Source organism: Tamandua tetradactyla, chromosome 2, assembly GCF_023851605.1.
Source record: "Tamandua tetradactyla isolate mTamTet1 chromosome 2, mTamTet1.pri, whole genome shotgun sequence".
Lineage (NCBI taxonomy): Eukaryota > Metazoa > Chordata > Mammalia > Pilosa > Myrmecophagidae > Tamandua > Tamandua tetradactyla.
In genome coordinates, this window is record NC_135328.1 from 150,180,757 (window position 1) to 150,205,845 (window position 25,089).

The 25,089-nt window shown below is 40.8% G+C and overlaps 1 protein-coding gene and 1 long non-coding RNA gene across 7 annotated transcripts in view; one reads left to right on the plus strand and one right to left on the minus strand.

The window, feature by feature from the left end:
* Window positions 1-25,089, plus strand: part of ZDHHC14 (zDHHC palmitoyltransferase 14) — a 417,907-nt gene that overhangs the window by 239,556 nt on the left and 153,262 nt on the right. For all 4 annotated transcript variants that reach the window (XM_077149346.1, XM_077149347.1, XM_077149344.1 and 1 more), the window contains one exon: window positions 6,341-6,501. In XM_077149346.1, the coding sequence (XP_077005461.1) occupies window positions 6,341-6,501 (161 nt within the window). The remainder of the gene's footprint in view (window positions 1-6,340; window positions 6,502-25,089) is intronic.
* LOC143674061 (uncharacterized) lies at window positions 56-23,352 on the minus strand. 3 transcript variants are annotated; one of them, XR_013170841.1, is made up of 6 exons: window positions 22,773-23,352; window positions 21,041-21,074; window positions 7,497-7,569; window positions 6,351-6,485; window positions 4,378-4,636; window positions 56-1,261 (listed from the first exon to the last, which is right to left on the minus strand). It is a non-coding gene; the product is annotated as an uncharacterized LOC143674061 (long non-coding RNA). The 3 variants fall into 3 exon arrangements; XR_013170840.1 differs by lacking the exon at window positions 21,041-21,074 and having other exon boundaries at window positions 58-1,261; XR_013170842.1 differs by lacking the exons at window positions 4,378-4,636; window positions 21,041-21,074.

Genomic DNA, 25,089 nt, shown 5'->3' on the forward strand with positions numbered 1-25,089 from the left:
AGAAATTAATTTACCCCCAGGATTTCCAACCAAGGAATCTGCTTTATGTCATATTTTAACCTGTGCACTAGTCTCAAATGTGAATGCAAAATTAATATCAGGATCGATTCTGGATTGTCAGTATCTGTTTGATGGTAAAATAATTATATATTTTTTATTTTTAAATAACAAAATACAGTGATTGCATGGTCTCAGGCATTGCTACATTTTCTAATTATTATCTGAAAAAACTTTTCTTTACCTCTAATGTAAGTGCATGGACAGTTTGTACATAGGTATTTAAGTATATCCAAAACCAAACAGCTCACACTAATGTATATAAGAGAAAAAGGAGGCGGTGCTTTGTAAAGCCTCCTCATCATTTTAGCATTTATTTCATCTGGGGCTAATATAGTGCACTTCTTTTATGTTATGAAAATGCCTGCCTTCAGATTCTTATTTTTTCCTCCTGTCACTTTCTAATTGAGTCTTATGAAGACTAAGAAGCTTGTCATTTCTTTTCCACGCAGTTCTGGGTTGTATGTAGGTCACAATTTTTCAGACAGAAATAGGACTCCATTTGGTGTTTATATCTTTGGCATCTGCATCATCATCTTGTATCGACTCCAGGCCCTCAAGGATGGAGTCTTCCTTGTCACACATGGCACTCAGAATCGGAGATCCCATCCACAATTGCGCACAAATGTAAAGAAGCCATTTTCAAGTTGTCTGAGGCAGAGCTGAGAATTTCTTTGCTGCTCACAGTGTTTTAGCTCCTTCCTGAAGCCTGGCTATCACTCTCCTGAGCTCTCAGGGCGTGCTTACTGCCTTTTCTTTCACCAGAAGGACTGCAGGTGCCTTCTGTTTTTTCTTTTGCTTTTTCTGAGCAGCAGTTTGAAGAAGTCTGGGTAGCACTCATCTCATTGTTTGTTCAGGGGCATGAATTCTGCTGCTTTTGTGAAGAGAGTGGTGGAGGATTCCAAAGAGAAACCCAACAGATAGTTTACTGCAGAAATACAGCCCCGGTTATTTTTCTCTCAGCCCCCACATCGTCCTTTGTCACAACAGAGGCTGGCTGGACAGGGGGAGTCTCATAGCACACCTAGTATTGCTAGATCGTTAGGGCTTGGAGGTGTTTTAGAGAGTCTGATTAACACTTACAGAACATGTACATATTGCACACTTAGCTCGGTGAACCTAAGGAAAGTTCATGAGCCAGGAAGTCTCACGGAAGGGGCAGATCCTCAGCAGCTGTTTGAAGGAAATTACAGGTCTTGGGAAGCTGTGAAGAGAAGAGAAGTGAGTTCTAGACACAAGGTACACTGTGGTTGTTGAGGTGTGGCTGGTTGGGCGTGCCTCATCTTTTCTGTGTTACAATAAAATTTGATGAATGGACTCCATTCACTCAATTACTCAACGATTATTTACCAAGTGCCTAGCACGTGTGTACCTTGGGCTAGGTGCCATGGGAGCCAAAACGATGAATAGGGCCCCTGTCTTCACCCTCAAGGACTTTCAATCCAGGGGGATCAGAGGCATATCTACAAATATCTACAAGGACCCCAGGAGAGGAACAAACAAAAGCATTATGACTACTCAGAAAAAAAGGCAATCACTTATGCTTGTGGGTAAGCTAAGAAAGACTTTGTTAGAGGAGCAATATTTGAGCTGAAACTCGAAGATTGTGGAGGCTTTAATAACCTGAAATGGAGGTGAGGACACTTCAGACAGAAGGGCCAGAGAGAGATGAAAAGCAGATGCCTGTTTGAGAAGGCTGTGAGGTGAAATTGGAGCTAGAGAAACGTGGAAGGAGGGGGGGGAGGGATGGAAGATAAGAATGAAATATGGGAGAATAACCTTGATGGAATCTGGGTGCCAGCTAAGGAGCTTGCAGTTCATTTGGCAGGAACAGTGAAGGCTTTTGAGCAGAAACGTGTGTGATCAGAGTTGGCCCCAGTGGTAGGGGCAGATTCAAGAAGGCGGAGAGATTAGGTGGCTGTTTCAGCTCCCTCCTGAAGGAGCTGAGGGCCCACGGAAGTCACTGCAGTCAGATATGAGGTCTGCGAAAGGCTGGGGAATGGAAAACAGCACAGGTGGAAGGATCAGCCCCAGGTGTGAGGAAGGGTGGGTGTTCTCTGTTGAAGAAGAGGGAAGGAGGTGAGCATAGGTACATTGTGGGGCTTCTGAAGAACTCACAGGCTCAACCCTCACGAGAGTCAGTTTTAAATATTTGCTTCGCCCAGGAAACACTAAGTCACCTGATACCAATATCATTCAAAGACGCACTTTCTTGCCTCCCTTTCCATTCCACAGCCACAGAGGGGCCAGAAACAGCAGTTAGCCAGCTGGGGGAAGGGGAGAAGATTAACTTTAAATCAAGATAGAAATTTTGATTAACTGAAATGATTATGTCCTTAATTACTTAAATGAGAACGTTTGAGCTGTAAAGTGTCTGAAGGACTTTCTAGTACCTTCCCATTATCACCAGAGAAGTCAGGGCACCTGCCTGGGTTTTCCTGCAGAGTCAGGAGCAGGTTAAAAGGACAGTGGGAGATGGAGGTTAAAGTTGTATCTCAGCTTCACATCACGCTTCCTTGCTTCCTCCATGTTAGGCAATTGGCTGCCCAATTAGAAGAGCCCCTGGTGGGTCATCAGCATTCACAAGTCAACTACACTTCTCCTCTTCCTCCTTTCCTGGGACAGGTCTGAATACTCTGTGCTGAAGGGCAATAACTTAAACCACAGTGTATTCTCTGCCTTGAGAACATGCCAGGGGACAGAAAACTTCACTGTGATCTCTAATTTTTGGATGCCAAGGGCAGGAGACGTACTTGACGGGAAGTGACTGGGTGTCCTCCAAAGTTATCATGGAGAAGCAAAGGTGGCCCTTGAAGGTCATGGCCACACACCCAGCATGCTTGGGACAACTGAAACAATTTAGGGTGAGGCACTCATTAACTACAACTTGCTCCAGGGAGGCAAACTTTGCAACTTTAAACAGGCAGACTTTGAAATCAACCAAATTACATTTTGGACCCCAAGACCCAACAGGAAAAAACACATCAGAACCCAAGATCCACTAAGTCACTTTCATAAGATGCTTCTGACAGCCCCAAAGTATATGTCCATGGAGTAGCTAAATGAGCTCAAAAAACCAACTCCAAAGACCTGAGGGGGACCACACCCTCCTGTGCCCTCTCTGCTTTTGACTTTTCAACTGTCAATTTTTTTCTTCTTCATATTTACTGATAATGAGAAATAGGAAAAGAAATGGCCAATTTTATTCTCTGCCATTATTTGCATAGGAGTTTTCAGTAATAATCTTATGTTGAATTGTGAATTTAAGTTTTCCTAGAAAATCTCTTCTATAAAACTGATTATTTGCTTAGCTGCTTTGTCAAAATGCCCCACCAGAGTAAACTAGATGGCAAAAAAGAAAACATTTGAGGCTGATAAATATGAATTGAAATCAGTTAGTACCAGAGGTTAATTTTATGCCATCAATATGGACGCTATTCATTTTAGGTTTGGGAACTCTAGTACATTATCAAGGCTTAGAACAATGTGAGGTTGATTTGTATATAATGATAAGAGAAACAAAGATAATGTCATGGCAGATCATTTTTAATGATATTCTGGAGTTTGACTTCCTGGATATTAATCCTAGTTCGATATCACAGTCAGCAGTTTAAACAATAGACTTGCCACAATTGATCTTTATCAACTGCTCTTCATAGGAACCCCATGTAACAGTCCAAATGGGCCCCTTTTAACAAACAGACATGCCCCCTGAAAAGGTGCCTGTTCTGTAACCTACCTCAGTGCACTGTATTATAGAGCTGAAATGCAGCCCCATAAGAACATTTTGGATTGCAGTTTCTATGCATTACTAAATGTGATTTTGGTTGCCACTTTATATTGGATCCCTAAGCAGAAAATGGTCATCTCCCACAAGGCTTTATTCTCTGCATGTCTCAAATTGAAATGCAAGTTCTTTGCTGGGCCCCAAGGCCCAGGTCCATGTAAGGGGGTGCTTAGGCAGTTAGGTCTTTTAAAATATCCCTCCTTTTGTAGAACTAGTAGATTTCCACTGTAAGAAAATATTCCCTTTAAAACCCAGGGTTAGAAGCTTAGTGCTATTTTCCAGGCTATAGGGCCCTCCATTTCTTAAATGTTTGTTGATTTAAATTAAAACTTTTCTGTACTTTAAATCATTAAAATCAACATTTTTAGAGCTAGAAGCTCATTAAATCATCTTAACTATGTAATGTTTACCTGAAAACACCAGGAAAATAGCCATGATCCCCCTTTTCACAGAGAGATATCATTTGGATTTTAAAAGTTATTTCCACAATGTTAGTGAATACTTGCACAAAGGGGGTTTTAGGTTATGCACACCTGGTTTCCTTTTCTCCTCAGCAAGCTCTATGCCTTGTTCTCCTTGACAAATTCATTGTCCTCTGAGAGTCTCTGAGAAGGTTCAGAAAAACTCTCCGCGTCTGGGAGTTTGGTGCGGGGCCATGTTGATAGAGGGGATGACAGTTAACATATTTTTATGGTTTCCCACAAAATCCATGAAGAGACGTCACAACTGGCAAGCTGGTTCAATGTAACAATATTGCATTCATTTTCTTGGTTGGTTCGTTTTGTTCTGTGTCTGCAGGGGATGAGGTGTGGAAGAGGGGTGAAAGATGTTAGAAATGTCGTTTATTGTCATCCCTCTAAATCAGGTCATTCTGCTTGGAGGCCATGCTCCACCTGGCTGGCAGGAAATCCTCTCTAGCCCTTTTTAAGGTCGCTTTTCCATGTTCTTAGAGCTGTGGAAAGGCTCAGGGTTTTCTGCAGCTACTAGTAGCCACTCCAGGTAGAACTGTCTGAATCCACACAGCTCTGCTGCCCTTTTGCCTGTGGTCCTCAGGGCCTGGACTCTGGTATTTAGCTCCCCCAGCACCCTCCTGCTATCCCACCTGAGGGTATACCACCTCCCCAAGAAGCACTGAACAAATGGGGAGTGCTGACCCCATGCTCACAAGACCCTCAAGATCCCTTTGCTCACCTCCCAGTCTTGAGCAAAGCTGCCATCCCTTTCTCCTCTACCTCCCCCTCTTTGTTGGTCTTTAGCACCTGGAAGAATATCCCCCAATAAAATGGGTGATCTGGCAAGCCCTGTCCCTCTGTGAAGAGCTGGTGATAAAGATCAATTGCAGCAAATCTATCATTTAAGCCACTGACTGCGATCTCAGTGGTATCAACCTGGGATTAATATCAAGGAACTGAACTCTAGCATATCATTAAAAATTACCTGCCATGGAATTATCTCTTTTACCTGGATGGTCATACAAAAGGCACCCTGGCACTGTATTAAGGTTGAACAACAGGCAGTGTATGATTCCATTGTTCTGCATTGTGTTCAATGCCCATGATGCTATTGGATATGGAGACCAATGGACTGACCACAGCCAGCACAGAGCCGGGCCCTTCACCTAGCTCTGGGCATCTGCCTTCATCACCTCTGCCTCCTCCCATCTCTGGGTAGTCAAAGAACAATGACAGTGAGTGAAGGTGTGATGATGGCTGAAACTGCCCAGGCTCCCGGGCACCTGGATGGGAGGCCAACCTGGAAGAGGTTGGTTCCCTGCCTGGACTGGCATAGACTTTAGTCTGCCCCAAGGGCATGTCGTTCTGACAGTTTACAGGCCCTACTGCATGTTAGCTTGTCAGACTGAACTACAGGGAGAAGATGCTCATAGAATAAAGAGTTAGAACACACTCATCAAAGGGTAGCTCAGGTGCCTTCTGGAGAGCATGAGATTCTAATCCAGCTACCTAAATCCCTTTAATTCACTCCAGAAACTGGACTGAGTTCAATTACATCCCTCTGTAACCTCTTGTAGATAACCTAGCTTTTGGTGGCTGAATTTGCTTTCCTTGGCTTTTCAGCTGGCTGAAAATCCCCCAGTTATTTGGCCCAGAAAGGAAAGACTGGGTCTGATAATGATAGTTCTAAGTGGTATTGTCTTACATTATGCAATTCCAGGGAAGAGGTGAAGGTATTACGTAGATATACGGGCTGTGTTTACAGGGCAAATGGTGCACACATATTTATGCAATCTCTGTGCAACTCCGATTGATTATCCGGAGGCTTATTTTCATTCTTCTGGCTACTGGGCTAAGGAGGGAGGATCAAAGCTCCAGGAGAGAGAACTGCAGCTCTCCCCTAGCAAAGATGAATTTTTAATGGGAATCCACTTCGCTCCTCCAAATAAGCCTCTGGCTTTTTAGAAGACAACACCATTACGGTGGATGGCTAACGTTGTGCTTCCTTCTCTTTCCCTCCGCTCCTGCTTCTTCAACCTGGCAGCTGCCCGTACCTAGCGGTGAATATCACCCCCGCCATCCCCGTGGTTGGAGGAGTCCTGTTTTTCTTCGTGATGGGGACCCTGCTGCGCACCAGCTTCAGCGACCCCGGGGTCCTTCCGCGAGCCACGCCCGACGAAGCCGCCGACCTGGAAAGGGAAATAGGTAACTCTGAAGGTCTGTCCTTAGCCTCTGGTCACTTCCCGCCTGCGCTCGGCCACAGTGCAGAAGGACAGGCGGAGGCGCCCGCGCAGGCGGGGCGGGCGTGTGGCCGGCGTGAAGAGGGACCGGGACGGAGCCCGTTAAGGCCTTCACTCACTCAGTCGGCAGGATGACCTGCATAGGAGGTGGGATGGAAAGTGGCCAGAGGTAAGGCTGAAGGGCTGCTGAGCTGGAGGAGGGGGGCTGGCGGCACCGTTTACAGCAGGCGCCTGCGGTGAGCTCTGATTCTGGAAGTTTTCTTTGAAACCCTACCATGTCCATTTTTGCTCTGAGAGAGAGACCGGGCTGTGAAATATCTGCAGTTTGAGCTTGCTGCCCTCCTATTCCCCTCTCTAATCATTGCAGTCTGATTCTCGATTGCATAATATAAAACTACGAAAAGTTACTTCTTAGACTGTTTTCTAATTTTTCCAGTCTTGGATCCAGAATTTCTTTTGTTAAGGTATTACAAAGAAAATTATAAATATATATTTGTGGGATGAATAGTTTTATGTTTCCTTAGATATTGAAATCTTGGGATAACATTCTTATGGCAATCCATTTTGAAGAAATTAAAATAAATCCTCATTCCTCACACAATAAACTTTTTTTTTGTACCGTAGATTTTTAATGCCCCCCCTTTTTTTAATTAAAAAGAGGGCTATCAGGTTTTTTTCTCTTGCTATTAAATGGTCTTAGAAGTTTACATTTGTGAATGTGTAGGTTTTCTGTAGTTCACTGGTAAATTTGACAAGAGTAGCAGGACTGTGATGGCTCAGTTTGGGAACATTAAGTTTAAGCATGCAGAATCAGTGGGCAAAGATGTTTCTCTCCCAGTATTCATCCTCCTCTGTGTATGTCCCTTTTCAGACTCCTCTAACACTAGAGGAATCTCCGTTAGCCACAGAATATGTGGATACAGATGTGGGTCTTGATATAAAGCATCTCCTTGATCTTACCATTCCCCAAGCACTGAAGTACAGCTCTGTCCTTTTCTCAGTGTCTGCCCCAACCTTCATTCATCCTTGTTGCCTAGGAGGGGAACAGTAAAGTGTTGTTAGTGGAACGTTGTGGTAGATGGTCTGCTGGCTGCAGCTTTCTTGTGTTTTGAGGCAGGATAGTTGGGGGAAAGGAAAAAGCAGCAGAGGAAAGAGATGGTCTCTGTTTTTAACCACCACATCTTAGGATTCTGAGACAGGGCATGCTAATGCATGATCATTTCAAGCCCTACATTTTATAGTACTTTACTAATTTTAGAAATGTACTTAGAGTGTTCACCACATTTTCTCACATCTGACCAACCTCAAAAGGAAGATTTTATTGTCATATGTATTTTATAAATAAGAAAACTGAGTCCCAAACAGCTTAAATGGGACAAAGTGGCAGAGCCAGAGCCCAAAACCCAGGTCTTCTGCATCTTCACCAGTGTTCTAGAGGTTATGAGAGTGAGGGGGATAAAGCCCAGTGTCCTTCTTGGAATAGAGCTGGGCCTATACACAATGTGTGATCTATGCCCACATTATATTAGTACAAAGCATGAACATCCTCTATTCAAGCCATGTGGAGAGCCCAGTCCCCCATCCTGGGGTGACACAGTTACCTGCCATGAACCTGTTTTATGCTCCCAGTTAGTGAAAGAGTATCAGCAAAATCAGCAGAATTAAGAACTGATTTTCTGCCTTTCTTACATAGAAGGTGATAAAGAGTACCACTGGAATTCTCTATTAGAAATTCAGATTCTAAGAGACACAAAGTTTCCTTTCGTTCTTATTAATATTGGAGAAGTTGAGAGAGGAAGTTACTGTGAAGTACAGTTTTGTTTTTTTTTTTATTAAAGTGGATAACCTCAGAGCAATATTTTTCAAATTAAGTATTTTTTTAATACCAGCTACACACATACACTGCCCCCAAGCTTTCCCAAGACCAGCAGCATAGATTCTGTGAGAGAACAAGATTGGGTAAAGGATGAAAACAAACTTTTGTTTCTTGTGAGGGAAAGAAGAGGGGCTTTAGAGGCAGGACTTTTAGAATGGCAGAAATGTGTAGCTCAGCAAATCACCTTACCCAAAACATTTTTGTCATGGCTACGGAATTCGATCAAATTCAGGTGTGGTTATGCATTAAAAAAAACCAACTAGGCTGGGTAAGAATAGAGGGAGGCTGTGGCCTTCGTGCCTGGGACTTCTCCCATCCCCAACCTGAATTCTGTGGGTGAGGAGAATCTCTGAGGACCCGTAAGCCATGAAAACTGCAGCTTCTCTGTCTGAGGGTCAGACGTGATTTGGAATGGAGCATGGAAAAATCACTAACTTAGGCTGACACCTTACAAACCTAGAAAAAGAAGATCAAACAAAACTCAAAGCAAGCAGTACTAAGGGAATAAAGATTACAGAAGAAATCAATGGAATAAATAAACAACAGAGAAGTCAGTGGGATCAAAAGTTAGTTCTTTGAAAAGATCAACAAAATGGGTAAACCTCAGCTATACTAAAAGCCAGCAAAAAACAAAAATAGAAGACACAAATGACCAAAGGCAAGAATGAAAGCAGGGTATCACTATACATTTTACAGAAGTTACAGGATAATAAGGAACCACTATGAAAAACTTTATGCCATCAAATTAACCAACTTAGATGAAGGGACAAATTCTTAGACGCAAACTAGCAAAACATGACTCAAGACGAAATAGAGACTCTGACAAGACCCATAATCAATAAAGAAATTGAATCATCAATTTAAAATCTGCCCACAAAGCAGAGTACAGGCCCAGATTTCATTGATGAATTCTATCTAATAATTAAAGAAAAATTCTCACCTTTTGTTCACAGACTCTTCCAAAAAAATAGAGGAGGAGGGAATACTTTCTAACTCAGTTTTTGAGGCTACTAGTACACTGATACCAAAGCCAGACGAAGACATTACAAGAAAAAAAAAAAAACCACAGACCAAAATCCCTCGAGATCATTGGTACAGAAATCCTTAACAAAATTTTAGCAAACTAAATTTCACAACATATGAAATGGATTATACCCTATAACCAAGTTTGGATTAACATTTGAAAATCAATTAATGTAATACACGAGGTTAATAAGGGGCAGAAAAAAAAATTACCTGATCATCTCAATAGATGGAAAGCATCTGGCAAAATGTAACAACCATTCATGATAAAGGGAATCTATGCAAAACTTTAAATGTCATATTTAATGGTGAAGAACTGCTTTCCTTTTATAATCAGGTCCGAGGTAAGGATAGCCACCATTCAATATTGTTCTGGAGGGTCTAACCAGTTTATTGGCCAAAAAAATTAAAAAGTCATTCATATTGAAAAGGAAGAAGTAAAACTGTCATTATTCACAATTAACGAGATCCTTGTATGTAGAAAATCCTAAGGAATTCACAAACTGCTAGAATTAACAGGTTCGACCAGGTCATAGAGTACAAGATCATTATATAAAAATCAATTGTATTTAAACACAATAACAGCCAACAATCAAAATATCAACAACCCCATTGCTCAGTATATACCTGGAGGAACTGAGTATGAGGCAGGAATGGACGTTTGTACACTGGTGTTTATGGCAGCAGTGTTCATGATTCACAATGGATAGAGATGGCCTAAGGGTACAATGACTGAGGAATGGAAGGGGAGCTATGGTGTATGCATACAATGGACTACTGAGCAAGAAGGAATGAAGTGGTGAGGCATGCAACTAGGTGAATGAACCTTAAAGATGTATGTTGAATGAAATGCCAGAAACAAAAAGATAAATATTATCATGTCTCACTCATATGGACGAACTATAATGTAAAAATTTGATGAACTAAAGTTGAGAGCATGGTTATTGTAAAGAGTCCTAGATTGTAAGCTGTTGCAGCAGTGACACATATGCAGGGATTGTAAGTATTATTTCTAAATTCTGAGATACTGAGCTTTTTATATATCACCTGGTTGTTCCCAGAAACTTCAGGTATTTATGTGATAGCTGAGACTCAGAGTTAGAGCTACGTCATCAGTACCCCATACAGGAACTGTTTAAAAGTTGAAAAAGGAATCAGACTTCAACTGGAGATATGAAGGAAGCTGATCTGGCTAGGACTAAGGTAGATGAGAATACAGGTTAAAGAATGATATTGGCCATATTTTAAACTTCTGTGTGAGACCAAAAGGAGGGATGTTTATTTGGTGCAAAATACGTATTTTGGGTAGTGCATTACCTAATTTAACATGTGGGGTCAGTTTGGTTGAACACCATAAGTACATGGAATCCTGAATAGGGCATGAGATTTTATTGGTTTGTCCAGGTTAGTGTGATGCCCTGATATATCTCAGAGTAATTTGGGCAGTGGATAAAGAAATATTTGCAAATTCCCCTTGGGGAACTGGGGAGAAAGGAGGAAATATTCAACTTTCCCATTTGGAGAATTTCTCATATTCTCTCAAGCAGAAGGGACAACCAAATCAATAGGCTGAGCCCTCAATCTTGAGGTTCACCCCTATGAAACTTATTCCTACAAAGGATAAGCTAAGCCTACTTAAAATTAGGCCTAAGAGTCACCCACAAAGAAGCTATTTTGTTGCTCGGAAGTGTCTGCTCTCTCTAAGCCAATTCAATCCCTGCCCTCTCCACTCCATGGGACATGCCTCCCAGTGGTGTAACTCTCCCTGGCAACATGGGACAGAACTCCCAGGATGAGCCAGGACCAGGCATCATGGGATTAAAAAAGCTTTCTTGACCTAAAGGGGAAAGAGAGAAATGAGACAAAATAAAATTTCAGTGGCTGAGAGATTTCAGTGTCGAGTGGTTATCCTGGAGGATATTCTTATGCATTATATAGATACCCCTTTTTAGTTTATGATATATTAGAGAGGCTGGAGGGAAGTACCTGAAACTGTTGAGCTGTGTTCCAGTAGCCTTGATTCTTAAGAAGATTGTATAAAGATAAAACTTTCACAGTGTGGCTGTGTGATTGTGAAAACCTTGTGTCTGATGCTCCTTTTATCCAGGGTTTGGACAGATGGATAAAATAATATGGATAAAAAATAAATAAATAATAGGGAGGATGAAGGGTAAAATAGTTGGGAGATGGAAATACTAGTGGTCAATGAGAGGGAGGGGTAAGGGATATGGGTGTATGAGTTTATTCTCTTTTTTCTTTATTTCTTTTCTGAAGTGTCATATGCTAAAAATTGTAAAACATTGCTGGGAGAAATTAAAGATCTAAATAAATAAAGAGACAGATTGGAAGACTTAATGCTGTTAAAATGGCTGTTTTCCACAAATTGATCTATAGATTCAATGCAGTCACTGTCAAAATCCTGGCAGGCTGTTTAGTAGAAATTAACAAGATGATCCTAAAATTTACATGGAAATGTAAAGGACTCAGAATAAGCAAAACAACTTCGAAAAGGAACAAAGTTAGAAGACTAACTGCCCAATTTCAAAACTTATTATCAAGCTGCAGTAATTCAGGCAGTGTGATTCTAGTGCATGGAAATAACCACTTACATTACAGAGAATTGATTTTTGACAAAGGTATCTAGACAATTCACTCAGGAAAGGATGGTCTTTTTGTAAATGGTGCTGGGCCATTTAAATGTCCATGGGAAAAAGGATGATTTTGAATCTTTACCTCATACCATATGGCAAAATTAATTCAGAATGAATCATAAACCTAAACTTAAATGCAGAATCTATACAGCTTTTGACGAAAAGCCCAGGAGAAAATTTTCAGGACATTGGCTTAAGTAAAGAGTTCTGAGATATAATACCAAAAGCACAGTCTAAAAGAGAGAAGATTGATAAGTTGAACTTCATCAAATTAGATTTTTTGTGCCTCAAACTACATCATTAATGAAATGAGAAGACAAGCCACACACTGGGAGAAAATATTTTAAAATCATTTGTCTGATAAGGGATTTGTATCTAGAACACATAAAGACCTTTTACAACTCAACATTAAAAAGACAGACAACCCATTTAAAAATGGGCAAGATACTTGAATAGACATTTCCTAAAGAAAATATGTTCCAGACCAATAAGCACATGGAAGATTATTCAATATCATTGGTCTTGAGGGAAATAAAAATCAAAATTCCAGTGAGATACCACTTCACACCTAATAGAATGGCTCTAAAAAGGCAGACAATAACAAGTGTTGGCGAAAGTGCTGGGGAACATTGTCAGTGGGACTAGAAGATGATACAGCCACCTTGGAAAACAGTTTTCCAAAATTCCTCAAAAAGTTAAACATAGAGTTACCATTTGACTCAGGAAATACACTCCCAGGTATATACCCAAGAGAAATGAAAACATATGTCCACCCAAAAATTTGTATGGGAATGCTTATAACAGCATTATATCTAATAGCCAAACAGTGGAAACATATGTCCATCAACAAACAGTATGTGTTATATCCACAGAGTGAAATACTTTAAGCAGTACAAGGGAGCTAAATACTGATGCAGGCTACAACATGGATGAACCTTTAAAACCTTTGTGCTAAGTGGAAGAAGCCAAATGCAGAAGAGCACACATTGTATAATTCTGTTTACATGAAATATTCAGAAAGGGCAAACCTTTAGAGGCAGAAAGCAGACCAGTGATTGCCTGGGGCTGGGAATAGACAGCAGACAAGCATGAGGGAACTTGGGGTGATGGAAGTGGTCTAAAATTAGGTTGTGGTGATGGTTGCACAGCCCAATAAATTATCCAAAAATCGTTGAGTTGTACACTTACAATGGGTGAATTTTATTGTATATGAATTATAGCTCAGTAAGTCTGTAAGGAGGAAAAAAGGAGGAGGAGAGGAGAGAGGATGGGAAGGAGGATAAAAAGGAGACAGTAGGAGAATAATTTTGGAGTCTACCAGACATGGATTTGACTCCTGGCTCACACTCTCTAATTGCATCATATTGGAGAGGTTGTATGTTTTTCTAAACCTCAGCCCTTCATCTTCTTATCTGTAAAGGAGTAGTGACATGCCTGTTGGAAGGTTTTTGCCAGGATTTCAGATTTTAGAGAAGGTGTTTGGCACATCGTTGGTTCTTAGAACATGGTAGGGTTTTATTTGTTTTGTTTTATATTCTCCTTTCTTTCCACCTTGTTCACGCTTCACCTTCTGCAAGCACAGGTGCTTATAAGAAGCGACCTGAGATGTTATAGGTATAAATGGTAGAGCTGGTACACCGTCTTTTAGGATGCTGCCTGGCTGTCTTTAGATGGACTGCTGGAGGAGCGTGCTTTCCTTTCCGTTGCTGGTCTGACTCTTCATCACAGAGTCCCTGCACCTACTACAAGGCTGTGGAAAATAATATGATGTTGCCATGAAATCTTAGCACTTTTATTTTGTGCTCTCTAACTAAAGAGGGAAAAATTAAAAATTAGATTCGGGAACTTTTTATTCTTGGAGTTATCAATTCTAATTATCCATTGTCTATCCCGTACTTATAGAGGCCCAGGATAGGGACTAACCAGCAATGTTAGGAATTCACTGAAGCTTTACCAAGGGTTTTTAACAACTTCTTCCTGTCTTCAGACTTCTAAAGGAGGAGGTGGTGAGGAAGACTGCTGTGTATTTTAGAGTCAGTTACAAGTCTCTTGAAATGCCTTTATACTTCTTTTTTTTAAACGACTTCTCCCAACAGCAATGCTAGAAAGTCATCAAACAATAGCAGCAGGAATTTGGAGAAGGCCCAGCTGGGCTCCCTGGAGGGCCATTCTGAAACTGTACAGTTTTAAGACCTCAACCGTTTCAGTTCAGCCAGGGATGAACAGATATGTAGTTAAAAGAAAATTCGAGAGACTATATAGATCACAGTATCAGATGATGTAATTCATTTCAATTAGGGATGTCCATTTCCAGAGATCAAGGTAGGGGAAGGTGGCAGCCTGACTCTGCTTTGCGTCCCATGTATTGTCTTCCCTTTGCATTCTCTCCCCACCCCGAGACCAGAGAAGTCAACACAGGGAGGTTGTGACAGGCGAAATTTGAATTTGGGCCTTTTAAAAGGCTCCAAAAGCAATGCTAGCTATTTGGGAATCTCTCCTGGGGTCACAGTGGCCTGGAGACCAAGTCAGTGTCAAATGTTTCCTTGGTAAGGATGGAATCAGTTCAAAGGAAGCAGCTGGATGTTCTAAAAAAAAAAATCACCTGTCCTGTGGCAGGTTACCTTTTAGAGACTAAAATACCAATTCTGTAGTCACAGTGCCCCCCCCCCCCCAACTTTGAGCTAATTCTCATCATCCAGTAACTTTTCTTGTAATAGGCAGAACCAATCACTATTTCCAGAATTAAAGTTTATTTTTCTGTTATTTCCTAAGTTAATCCTGATATGGAGTCTTCTAGGTGAGATTTTTTAAGGAAATGATACAACAACTTCCTGGTATTGGGGAAACATATGACTGTCAGCAGCACATTTCTGATACCGTCCGGAAAAATACAATTTTCATGAGAACGGGATGTTTAGATCCACCAATTTGACTTGCTGGTGTTTTTTACCCCAGTGACATTTGGGCTCTGGGGTAAAAGAAAAAAAAAAAAGAGTAGAAAAATTTGAATTGGAATTTTACCAATGTTGATGGATTTTTGTTGAAGAAAATGCTCTCTGAGGAGAACACCAGTAAGGCAATTTAAGACCATTATCAATTTTCTGTATGGCACAAACGACTTCCACTTTTTTTTCCCATTTCCATTTTAGTTTTACTAAAATTATTTTCATTGGCAAAATTTCTTTTTTGCATAAAATGTATAACTGAGATTTGTTTTAATAATTAGTTTTTTTATATTGCGAATACTGCCGATTATGAATTTTCTTACAGAACTATTATTTCTCCTAAGACAGTTTTCCTGGTGATTTGATTTTTTACCGCATGAATATTTTTTTAGCCATATTAGCTTCATTTTATGTTAAATATTTCTATTGGCTACTGGCAATATTTACTGTAAACTTGCATTGAAATTTTTTTTTTTTTTTAACATGGGCAGGCACTGGGAATTGAACCCGGGTCCTCTGGCATCACAGGTGAGCATTCTTGCCTGCTGAGCCACCGTGGTCCACCCCATTGAAATTTGATTATTTTATTTTTTTCACCTAATGATTTGTCTTTTGACTATGATTAACCTGTGGTGATACAAATTCAAACCTCCCATACACTCCCAGTCACTGAGTACCTACACTAATTGTCCACATTGCTGAATATATTAAGAAAAAGGAAAGGCGGTGCTAGCATGGTGGCTCATTTGATTGCTTTCTGCCAGTTCTCTTTCTTTAGAAGGGGACATTTTCTGATTTCTTCCCCCAATTCTTATTGTATCTCCATAGTCATGTGCCACTAAAATTACCCCAGTTTATCCTTTGTGCAGTTTTCATTTGCAGTGACCATTTCATTGTCCTGTGAGCATTCTCCTGGGCCCTGGAGCTCTGTTTAGAGATGAATTACACCTGCCTGGGTGAGAATCCTTTCCGCCTTTACCCTCTTCTCTCCTCTGCTGCCCTGTTCTTGCCAGCGTTGATGCTATTATGCTTTTTATGCTATTATAATGCCCCTTTTCTTTTAGACTTTCTCTGCCATGCACCAGCTAAGCATTTAGTTGTGCTCATGAAATAAAGGATACTCTGTGTGAGATTTCCCTGTTTCCTTTGTGTTGGTCCACAGTGAAAAAGTAGAATAATATTAACAGTTATTTTTCATTGAAGTGCTTTTCTTGTTGAAAGCATCATGCTAAGTTCTCTAGCTATATTATCACATGCAATACCACAGCTACTCCTTGATGTTTAGACATTATTAATATCCCTATTTTATTGATGAGAAAGCCAGTACTCAGAGAGGAAATTGGTTTGCCAAAGATGAAGTGACCAGAACTGGGAATCAGGTCCATGTGGTATTGCCCCCTGTGTATTAGCCACTGCACAGCACTGCCCGCCATCCTGATGCTCTGGGACAGTGCCTTAGTTTCCAAAGGCTGCTGTGACAAACAACTTGGGTGGTTTCAAACAAAAGAAATGTTTTCTCTCATAGTGCTGGAGGCTAGAAGACTGAAATAAAGGTGTCAGCAGGGCCATGTGCCTTCCAAAGTCAGTAGGGGAGGAGACTTCCTTGCCTCATCCAGCTTCTGGTGGCCCCAGGTATTCCTTGGCTTGGGGCAGCCTCACTCCAGCCCCACCCACACCACACCCCCCACCCACCTCTGTCTCCACATGGTGTTCTCTTCTATGTCTCTCTGCGTCTCTGTGTCCATAGTTTTCTCACTTTTCTTTATAAAGACATGGGTCATATTGGATTTAGGGCCCACTCTGGTGGGCCTCATTTTAACTTGATTCTATCTGTAAAGACTGTATTTCCAAATAATGTCATATTCACAGGTGCTGGGGTTTGGGACTTGAATGTATGTATCTGGAGTGAGGGGAGCACGGTTCAACCCGCTAGAGCGACTCAGGCCCTGAGCAGCCTGAGCTGGGCTCTCAGGAGTGGGGAGCACTTCTTGTTCTCTAAGAATCATATTCTCTTTCCCCAGATTGTCGGCGTCATCCAGCCCTCCCTCCAGCTTCCCTATCCTGTTGGCTGACTCTCCTGTCACATCCCCTGGCCCAGACATCGCTGTGTCTGACGTGCCTTGGTTAGAGGGCCCAGTTCTAAAAGCCTGGGCCCAGGTGGGTGGACAAGGAAGGAACTGTAGGGAAATTCCAGGCACTCTCACGCCTCTCTCGGAGCCACTTGAGGACATAGCAGCCTTTTGTCCAGTGGGAATCTTGCTGACGTCTAGCCTTTCTGTGAAGTTTATGCCCAAGCTAAAGCCAGGGGTAGGGGAGGGGAGAGGAGTTCCACCAAGTCTGCAATACCTTCTGGAAGAGACAAAGGCTTCTGAAAAAAAAAATGACATTCTAGAAGTTACAAAAAAAAAAAAAAGTGGGGGTTGGGGAAGATTCCTTGTTAGGGGGAAAAGCCAGAATCAACTCATGTTCACTGAAGCCAGGGAAGGATAGGCAGTGAGTCTCCCACACAGATACAGGCTAGTGGCTCAGAATGTCAGAATTCCTGATTGTCTCTTTAAAAAAAAAAAACCCAGCCTGGAAGCGCTGGAAGCCAGATGTTAGAATTCAAAATTGTGGTATTTGGGGAAATACCATAAAGTTTTGAAGGGTCTAATTTTGAGGGAATGAAGGGTGGGAGATTTTGTTTTTCCACAGGATTTGGAAATCTTGCACTTTTTTTTTCATATGGAATATTCATTGAAACCTATATTTCTTTTTCTTCTAAAATTCTAAACTTTGGAGAAGGTCCCATGTGTTGTACTAAAGCCAGTTACTGATGCAAACATATTTACTTGTTTTTGAGATTAGAAAACTTTACTGTATGATGATTGGAGTAGAGAATTATAATAGCTACAGAAAAACTGTCCTGTAGCTTCTTTCGTTTGGCAGGTACACTTTACTGAACTGTCTTCTTAATCCTCCAGATAGCTTTGTGAGGCAGGTGGGTGGTAAATGGTGTTTTCCTTCTTCTTATAGGTAGATAAATTGAGGCACAGGGGGGAGGTATTTGATTTGATGAGATCATATTTTTGTTCTGACATAGCATGGGACTACGAATCTAAATTCCTAAATTTCTCATAGCCATTTTAGTGACAGCTGTATTTCTCATCTTGAATCTCCTGGGTGCCTCTTTTAATATGGTTCCACACTTGACCAGGTTGTATGTAGGTGTTTACAGACTTGAAATCCTTTCTACAGAATTGATGACATCATTTCAGATAAGGGCAAGGCTCACCCTCTCAACCCACCAATATCATATTCTTTAAAGAGCTTGTGTGAAATCAGCAAAATGATGGCATAGAGCAGTATTGAAATGCTTTGCTAAAAAGTAGAAATGCACTGTAATTATAATCAGTTCTCATAGATAAGGCTCTGAAAGGGGTGAGGATGATGCCATAACCAGGGCGAGGAAAAGGTCAGCTGCAAGAGAGCGAGGGGAAACAGATGGCTGCAAGGAGGTAGGGTAGGGAGAGGATCAAGTGGTATTGAGAGGCTGGAAAAATTGGGACCATGTGCTTCAAGAAAATGTCAAAGGAATGGGCAAGTGGTCTGGGACAGGATAATGAAAATTAGAAGCCCCCCTGCCTGGCCAGGTGGTGCACAGATCCATCCATCTAAATTAAACAACTCTCTCTGCCGGCTTTCCTTGCTCCATTATTCCTGCTGATCCCTGATAGGGTTCTGAATCATAGAACATTCCAGTTTAATGGGACTTCAGCAATCAGGGAGATCATCTTGGACAACTCTCTTCAGTTTACAATGAGTAAACTGAGGCTCAGAGATAGAGAATGAGGTACCATTGTGCCCACACTCCACAGAGCCATGACAGGCCTGGGGCTCCAGCCTTGGGGCCCTGGCTCCAAGCTCAGGTCAAAGACCTCTCCTTTTACATTTTTGCTTCTCAAACAGAATCCCCTAAATCATTGCGTCTCGGTATGGAACCCATGGAACAGCAGCAGCAGCAGCATCTGGGAGCTTATTAGAAATGCAGATTCAAATCCCAACGTGCTAAATTATAGTCTGCATTTTTAACAAGATTGTTGATGATTCACCTTAACTCCAAGCAGCGCTGTCCTAATGCCATATCCCTTCCCACCTAGCTCAGGTGACCTGAATGAGCCACATAGTCTTCCTCCAACCCCGATCAGTGTCTGCTTCCTCTCCTCCTAAATTCTCAGGACTGTTAAGATTTTCACGAGTTTAGCCAACTCCCAGTTCATTTACTTCAAGCATTCAGAATAACCTCCCTGCAGTGCCTCTGAGATAACCGGTAGATTTTCTTTATTCTTACTTATTCATAATTATTTTATGAATAAATACCCTCCTTTTAGATAGTGCTTTACAGCTTACAAAGTCCATGGATGTTTTCTGTAATTAGTAAAGTGTGTGTTTGCAAGCACAGGCTCTGAGTTCAAGTCCCGCTCCTCCATTTACTGTGTGACCTCAAACAAGCTTGTTAACATCTCTGTGCCTCCATTTCAGTGTCTGTAAAATAGATCCAATGAGTGCAAAGATCCATTCCAATTTTGTCCTTCTAAGTTATTAGAAATAAATCCTTCTTCCTTCTTGGGTGATGTGAAAATCTAGAAACCCATATGCTGTAGAAAATTATTTGGTCTATTCAATTGCTTAAACAGAAGAAATGGTGTATCTTTAATTTTAGAATTCAAAGCTACATGCACACCCATGTAAATTCAAGAAGTAAATTGGAGATACAACAAAATAAGTAAGATGTTCTAATGACTCACTGGGATATTACTGTCATTATTACTTTAATTGGCATGTTTGGGAGAATAAAGAAGGATGATGCAACAATAGCTCTTTTGAGTGACTGAATGAGTCAGCCAGTCTATAAGATTTTATAAGGAAACCACAGACAAGGTTCTTCCTCCAGGAATCGGTAGGGAACAGACCACGGAACAGTGATCTGAGCACTCGGCCACATGCAGTGGACAGGAAGAGGAGGCATGAGGGCGAAAAGGGCTTTTCAGGAGGGAAAATACCTCTCGAGGAGGTTAGCAAGTAAGCAGCTCTTTGTGCTTGGGATGTGGACGGAATCCTTTCATTGTAGTTGCAGGATATCAAGAAAATCTGCTCAGGAATAATGGGAAATAAAAGAGTCAGTGAGGAAAGAGGAAGTAGCAGGAGGTATGGCAGGGGAAGGCTAAGCAGGTGGAGCGTATGCAAGAGTAATAGTGGTGCTGAGGCCGGGAGATAATTTAGAGAACAAGTGATAGGCCGAAGAAACAAAAGACAGTCACTAAAGATTCTCTTAAGAAGGGTTTATTCTAATGTGCTGGAGGGACATTCCAGGCTCTGCTTCCTAATAAATTTGGCATGATCTTGTGGCCAGATGTGGGTTCTGATTTAACCTAGAAGCACTTGCCAAACATGCATTCTCCCATTGTCCATGATTGTCCCTTCCCTAGCACTTGCTTGTGTGTCATTGATTTACTCTCATGTGCTCTATGAATGAAGGACTTTATTGAGATATCATCTTTGGAGTCCGCATACAAGTCTGTCATATCAGTGAAACTACCACAATAATCGCCTTCTGAAACTTCGTTCTCAAACCAACTCACTGTTTGCTTTCCAAGTGACTTTGTCCCTCCTTTAGAATTTCATGCTGTAGAATAGGGATTTACAGCCAACTTTGGGAAGGGCTATATCTCCCTTCCTTTGCACCATGAAAATCAAGTCTAAGAGAGGAGAGATAGATTCACTGTATATTTGTCTTTCCAATAGATGGTCAGTTTTGAGGTTAAGAATCATTGCCTAAGAACAAGAGTAGATCGGTATCTGCTGTGTAGTCTCAAGTTTGATGCGGGCAACCATCACCCAGATGCAAGAAGGTTCATGCGTGTGAGGACAAGGAAAGGCATAATTATGGCAGTTTTACATGGGAGCATGGTGGGGTCAACCAGCAAGGATTCTACCTGTTACCAAGGTGATAGGGGAAAAAATCCTCACATTTTTCATTTGTCCAAATTTACTTCCCAGGCTCCTGTAAGAAAAATTTGACTTCGATAAGTAGAGAGAAGTGAAGACCATTTATTTTAGAAATTTAGATATAATATCTTCTTGAAGAAAACAGAGTCCAAGTCTATGAAAGTCATATTACATATCATTGCAACTTGGAGCATACACTTAAAAAGACCTCAGTCCAAAAAGGCCAATGAAGTTCAGGGTTTCTCTCAAATAGAAGGGCACATAGCAAACACAGTCAGAGTTTCTCCCTCAGCTGGAAGGGCACATGCCGAACACAGCATCATCTGCTGGCTTTCTCTCCTGGCTTCCTGTTTCATGAAGCTCCCCTGGAGGCATTTTCCTTCTTCATCTCCAAAGGTCGCTGGCTGGTGGACTCTGCTTCTCGTGGCTATGTCGTTCTGCTCTGCCTGACTCTGAATTGCTCTTTCTCCAAAATGTTTCCTCGTTTATAGGACTCCAGAAACAATCAAGACCCACCCAAATGGGTGGAGACACATCTTCCCTAATCCAGTTTAACAACCACTCTTGATGGGGTTACATCTCCAGGGAGATGATCTAATTACATACGGTATTGAATAGGGATTATTCTGCGCCTATGAAATGGGATTTTGATTAAAACATGGCTTTTCTAGGGTACATACATCCTTTCAAACCAGCACAGAGGACCATAAGAGATTTTCTCAGCCTTAGAACTGTAAACTAGCAACTTATTAAATTCCCCTTTTAAAAAAAGCCATTCCGTTTCTGGTGTATCGCATTCTGGCAACTAGTAAACTAGAACACCCTCTCATATATATTTAGTGAGATATATTCACATACCATATAATCATCCAAAATATACAATCAGTGCCTCATAGAATCATCATATAGTTCTGCGTTCATCATCACAACTGGTTTTTTAACATTTTCATTATTCCATAAACACTAAAAATAAGAATAAAAATAAAAGTAAAAAAGCACCCAAAACACCCATACCCCCAAACCCCCCTATTATTTATTTAAAGAATGGTTTTTAACATCATCATTTTTATTTTTAATGGAGTGTTCCATTTGTTCATTCATTCACTCACTCAAATACCCATTCAAAATCTATTTCTTGAGGGCTTTCTGTATATTAGGCACTGTAATAATGGCAAATTATACTCTTAATATAGAAGAGTAAAAAATATAAGTACTTTATAATAAAGTACAATTATATAATCTATATAATATGCTTTATAAATATAAATAATATAGAAGAGTAAAATATGAGTATTATTATATATTATAAATATAATACCCTTCTTAATATAAGAAGAGTAAAAAAAGGCTTTTTTTTAGGATTTTTAGTCTCTATCAATTTAATTCCGAAGTTATAAACAATGGCATCATCTGAAATATCTCAGCATACTCTTTATCATCTATTATGATCGTCAAGGTCCATGCTGTTCTTGAACTTGAGTGTGTACCAGAATCGCCCGGAAGGCCCATCAAATCATAGATTGCAGAGAGTTTGTGGTTCAGGAGGTCTGAAGTGGGGCCCAAGAGTTTGCCTTTCTAGCAAGTTCTCAGAGTCCACACTTTAGAGTTACTAGATCAGACGTCTGGTTTCTCCTTTAAATCCTTTATTTTGAAGGCATTCCTCATATCTGAAGGCAAAGTCAGGCATCTCTGGAGAGCACAACCACAAGATTTATGGGACTCGAAGGGACTGATTGAGGAATGAGTGACTCACCTTCCTGTGGCCTGTTTTCTAAGATACAAATCCAAGTGAGAAATTTCTTGAGAAATTTACTTGGAACCAATGCACTGGAACCGGATGGTGTTGTATAGAAAAATCACAGGGAGTTTCCCGTGCCTATGCTTTGGGGATTAGCATCACAGATTATGGGCTTCCTGACGGTTCTCTGGAGAAATCCTCAGGATGGCTATTTCAGACTGGCTCGTTACCATTGAATATTTGCCAGAATTTCCAGAGCTCTTACTTGGGCTTGGATGAGAAGAAACTGAGAAGAGTATCCTGGGGCATTCAAAGTTTTTAGGTACCTGGCAGCAGCAGAGGAATATTTAAAACTTTACTCCCAGTGCCTTACAGAAGGAATTTTGCCTTTCACCTCCTATCAAATGATTGCTGATATCTTAAAACCAGTTGTAGCTACCTTAGCCAAAAATGCATACAGGACATGTAGAACGTCTATTATTTTATAAGATGTAAATCTTATTATAAATGCATTCATCCAGGTATGATGGATCTATTAGGAGGACAAGAGTTTGCCCAGCTGTTGATGAGGCCAGAACATTCTGATTGTAGCCTGGTAACCCTCCTTTTGTCGTATGGTGATCAGAATTTTGAAAGCACTCAGGGAAGATTTTCTATTTTCACAACTCTTCAGGCCCACTCAGATGGTGGCCTCTGATCCTTAATTAGCTTGTTTATTGGTTTGTTTAATCTTGTCAAGATTCTGTCCCATTTTACTGAATCAGAATATTATAAGAACATCTTAAAAGGAAAGCACATAGCAACTTTATTTGTAATTGCCAATAATTGAAAGCAACCAACATGCCTTTCCATATGTGAATGGACGAACAAACTATGTATATCCATACAACAGACTATTATTCCAAAATGAAAAGAAATGAGGTATGAAACCATGAAAAACATGGAGGAACCTTAAATGCATATTGCTAAATGAAAGAAGCCATCATACTGTATGATTCCAACTATGTGGCATTCTGGAAAGGGCAAATCTATATAGGCAATAAAAAGATCAGTGGTCCTCAGCGGTTCTGGGGGAGAAGACCGAGGAGCGCAGGTCATTTTTAGGACAGTGAAGCAATTCTGTATGATATTGTAATGGGGGATGCTTACATTATGCATTTGTCAAAACCTACAAACCTGTACGATGCAAAGAGTGAACCCTACTGTAAACTATGGGCTTTAATTACTAATAACATATCAATATTGATTCAACAATTGCAATAAGAGTACCACACTAATTCAAGATGCTACTAGTAAGGGAAACTCTATGGGTGGAGCTGGGGGAGGGAGTAAATGGGAACTCTATACTTTCTGAGTGATTTTTCTGTAAACCTAAGACTGCTCTAAAAAAATTTTTTTAAAGGACAGCACATCCTCTCTCAGAGCCAGAGACATTTAATAATTATTAGAAAGTTCAAAAAATAGGCATAGATTTCTTTCGTAGGTTTTAGTTTTGGGCTTTTTAAGATTTGGGGACTGTTGCTTCTCTATTGACCACTGTGATGTCATTTACCCTTTTGTAAGGAGAGTTTATTAAGGATGAGACAAGAAATCCATGGCTTCTATCAGCCTTTTCTCAACTGTTGAGGTCATGGGCAGAATTAGGTTAAAGGCTTCATCACTTGCTCTCTCTATAAATCCCTCTGAGTTAAGGGCACTTGCTACAAAACCTGCAAGTTAATACTGCCAAGAGAGGAATGGCTAGAGGAATCATCTTTTCTCCCTTCTTTGTAATTATTTTTTTGGAAAGATCTTTAGGCAGAGTAGGTAACAGTTGCCAAATGTTCTATTCCCCTCTTCTTTGTCACCTGTGCCTTACATGACTTGACATCAATTTTAGACCATTTGGATACCCCTTTCTCACCACCATTTCCACTCTGAATATAAGGAGATTAGATGACATATATGATGATATAAAAGTGAACAACCTACGACAATTGTGTTGTTCTATATTAATTCTATGAATACCAATAAAAAAGTTCAATTGCTTAGAAAAGAAAACAGAAGTGAGACCAGTCGCATGTGCTTGCCTCTATAAACTGTGGCTAGGTGTTCACAGGAAGCTGCCTGCCCCCCTTCACCCCGCACCTTCCTTTCAACAGCACTGTCTGTCCTATAATTAGACAAACTTTTGGTTGGTGATGACACAGAGACTTTTGTATTTTTTTCTCAACCAGCGCCAAGTGTTTCGAACATGCATGTGGCTATTTTTTCTCGTGATGACATATCCTAGACAGTCAGTGAAAAATCTCCCTGGCCAGCTGTTTAGTTAGAAAATTAATCATTATCAGTT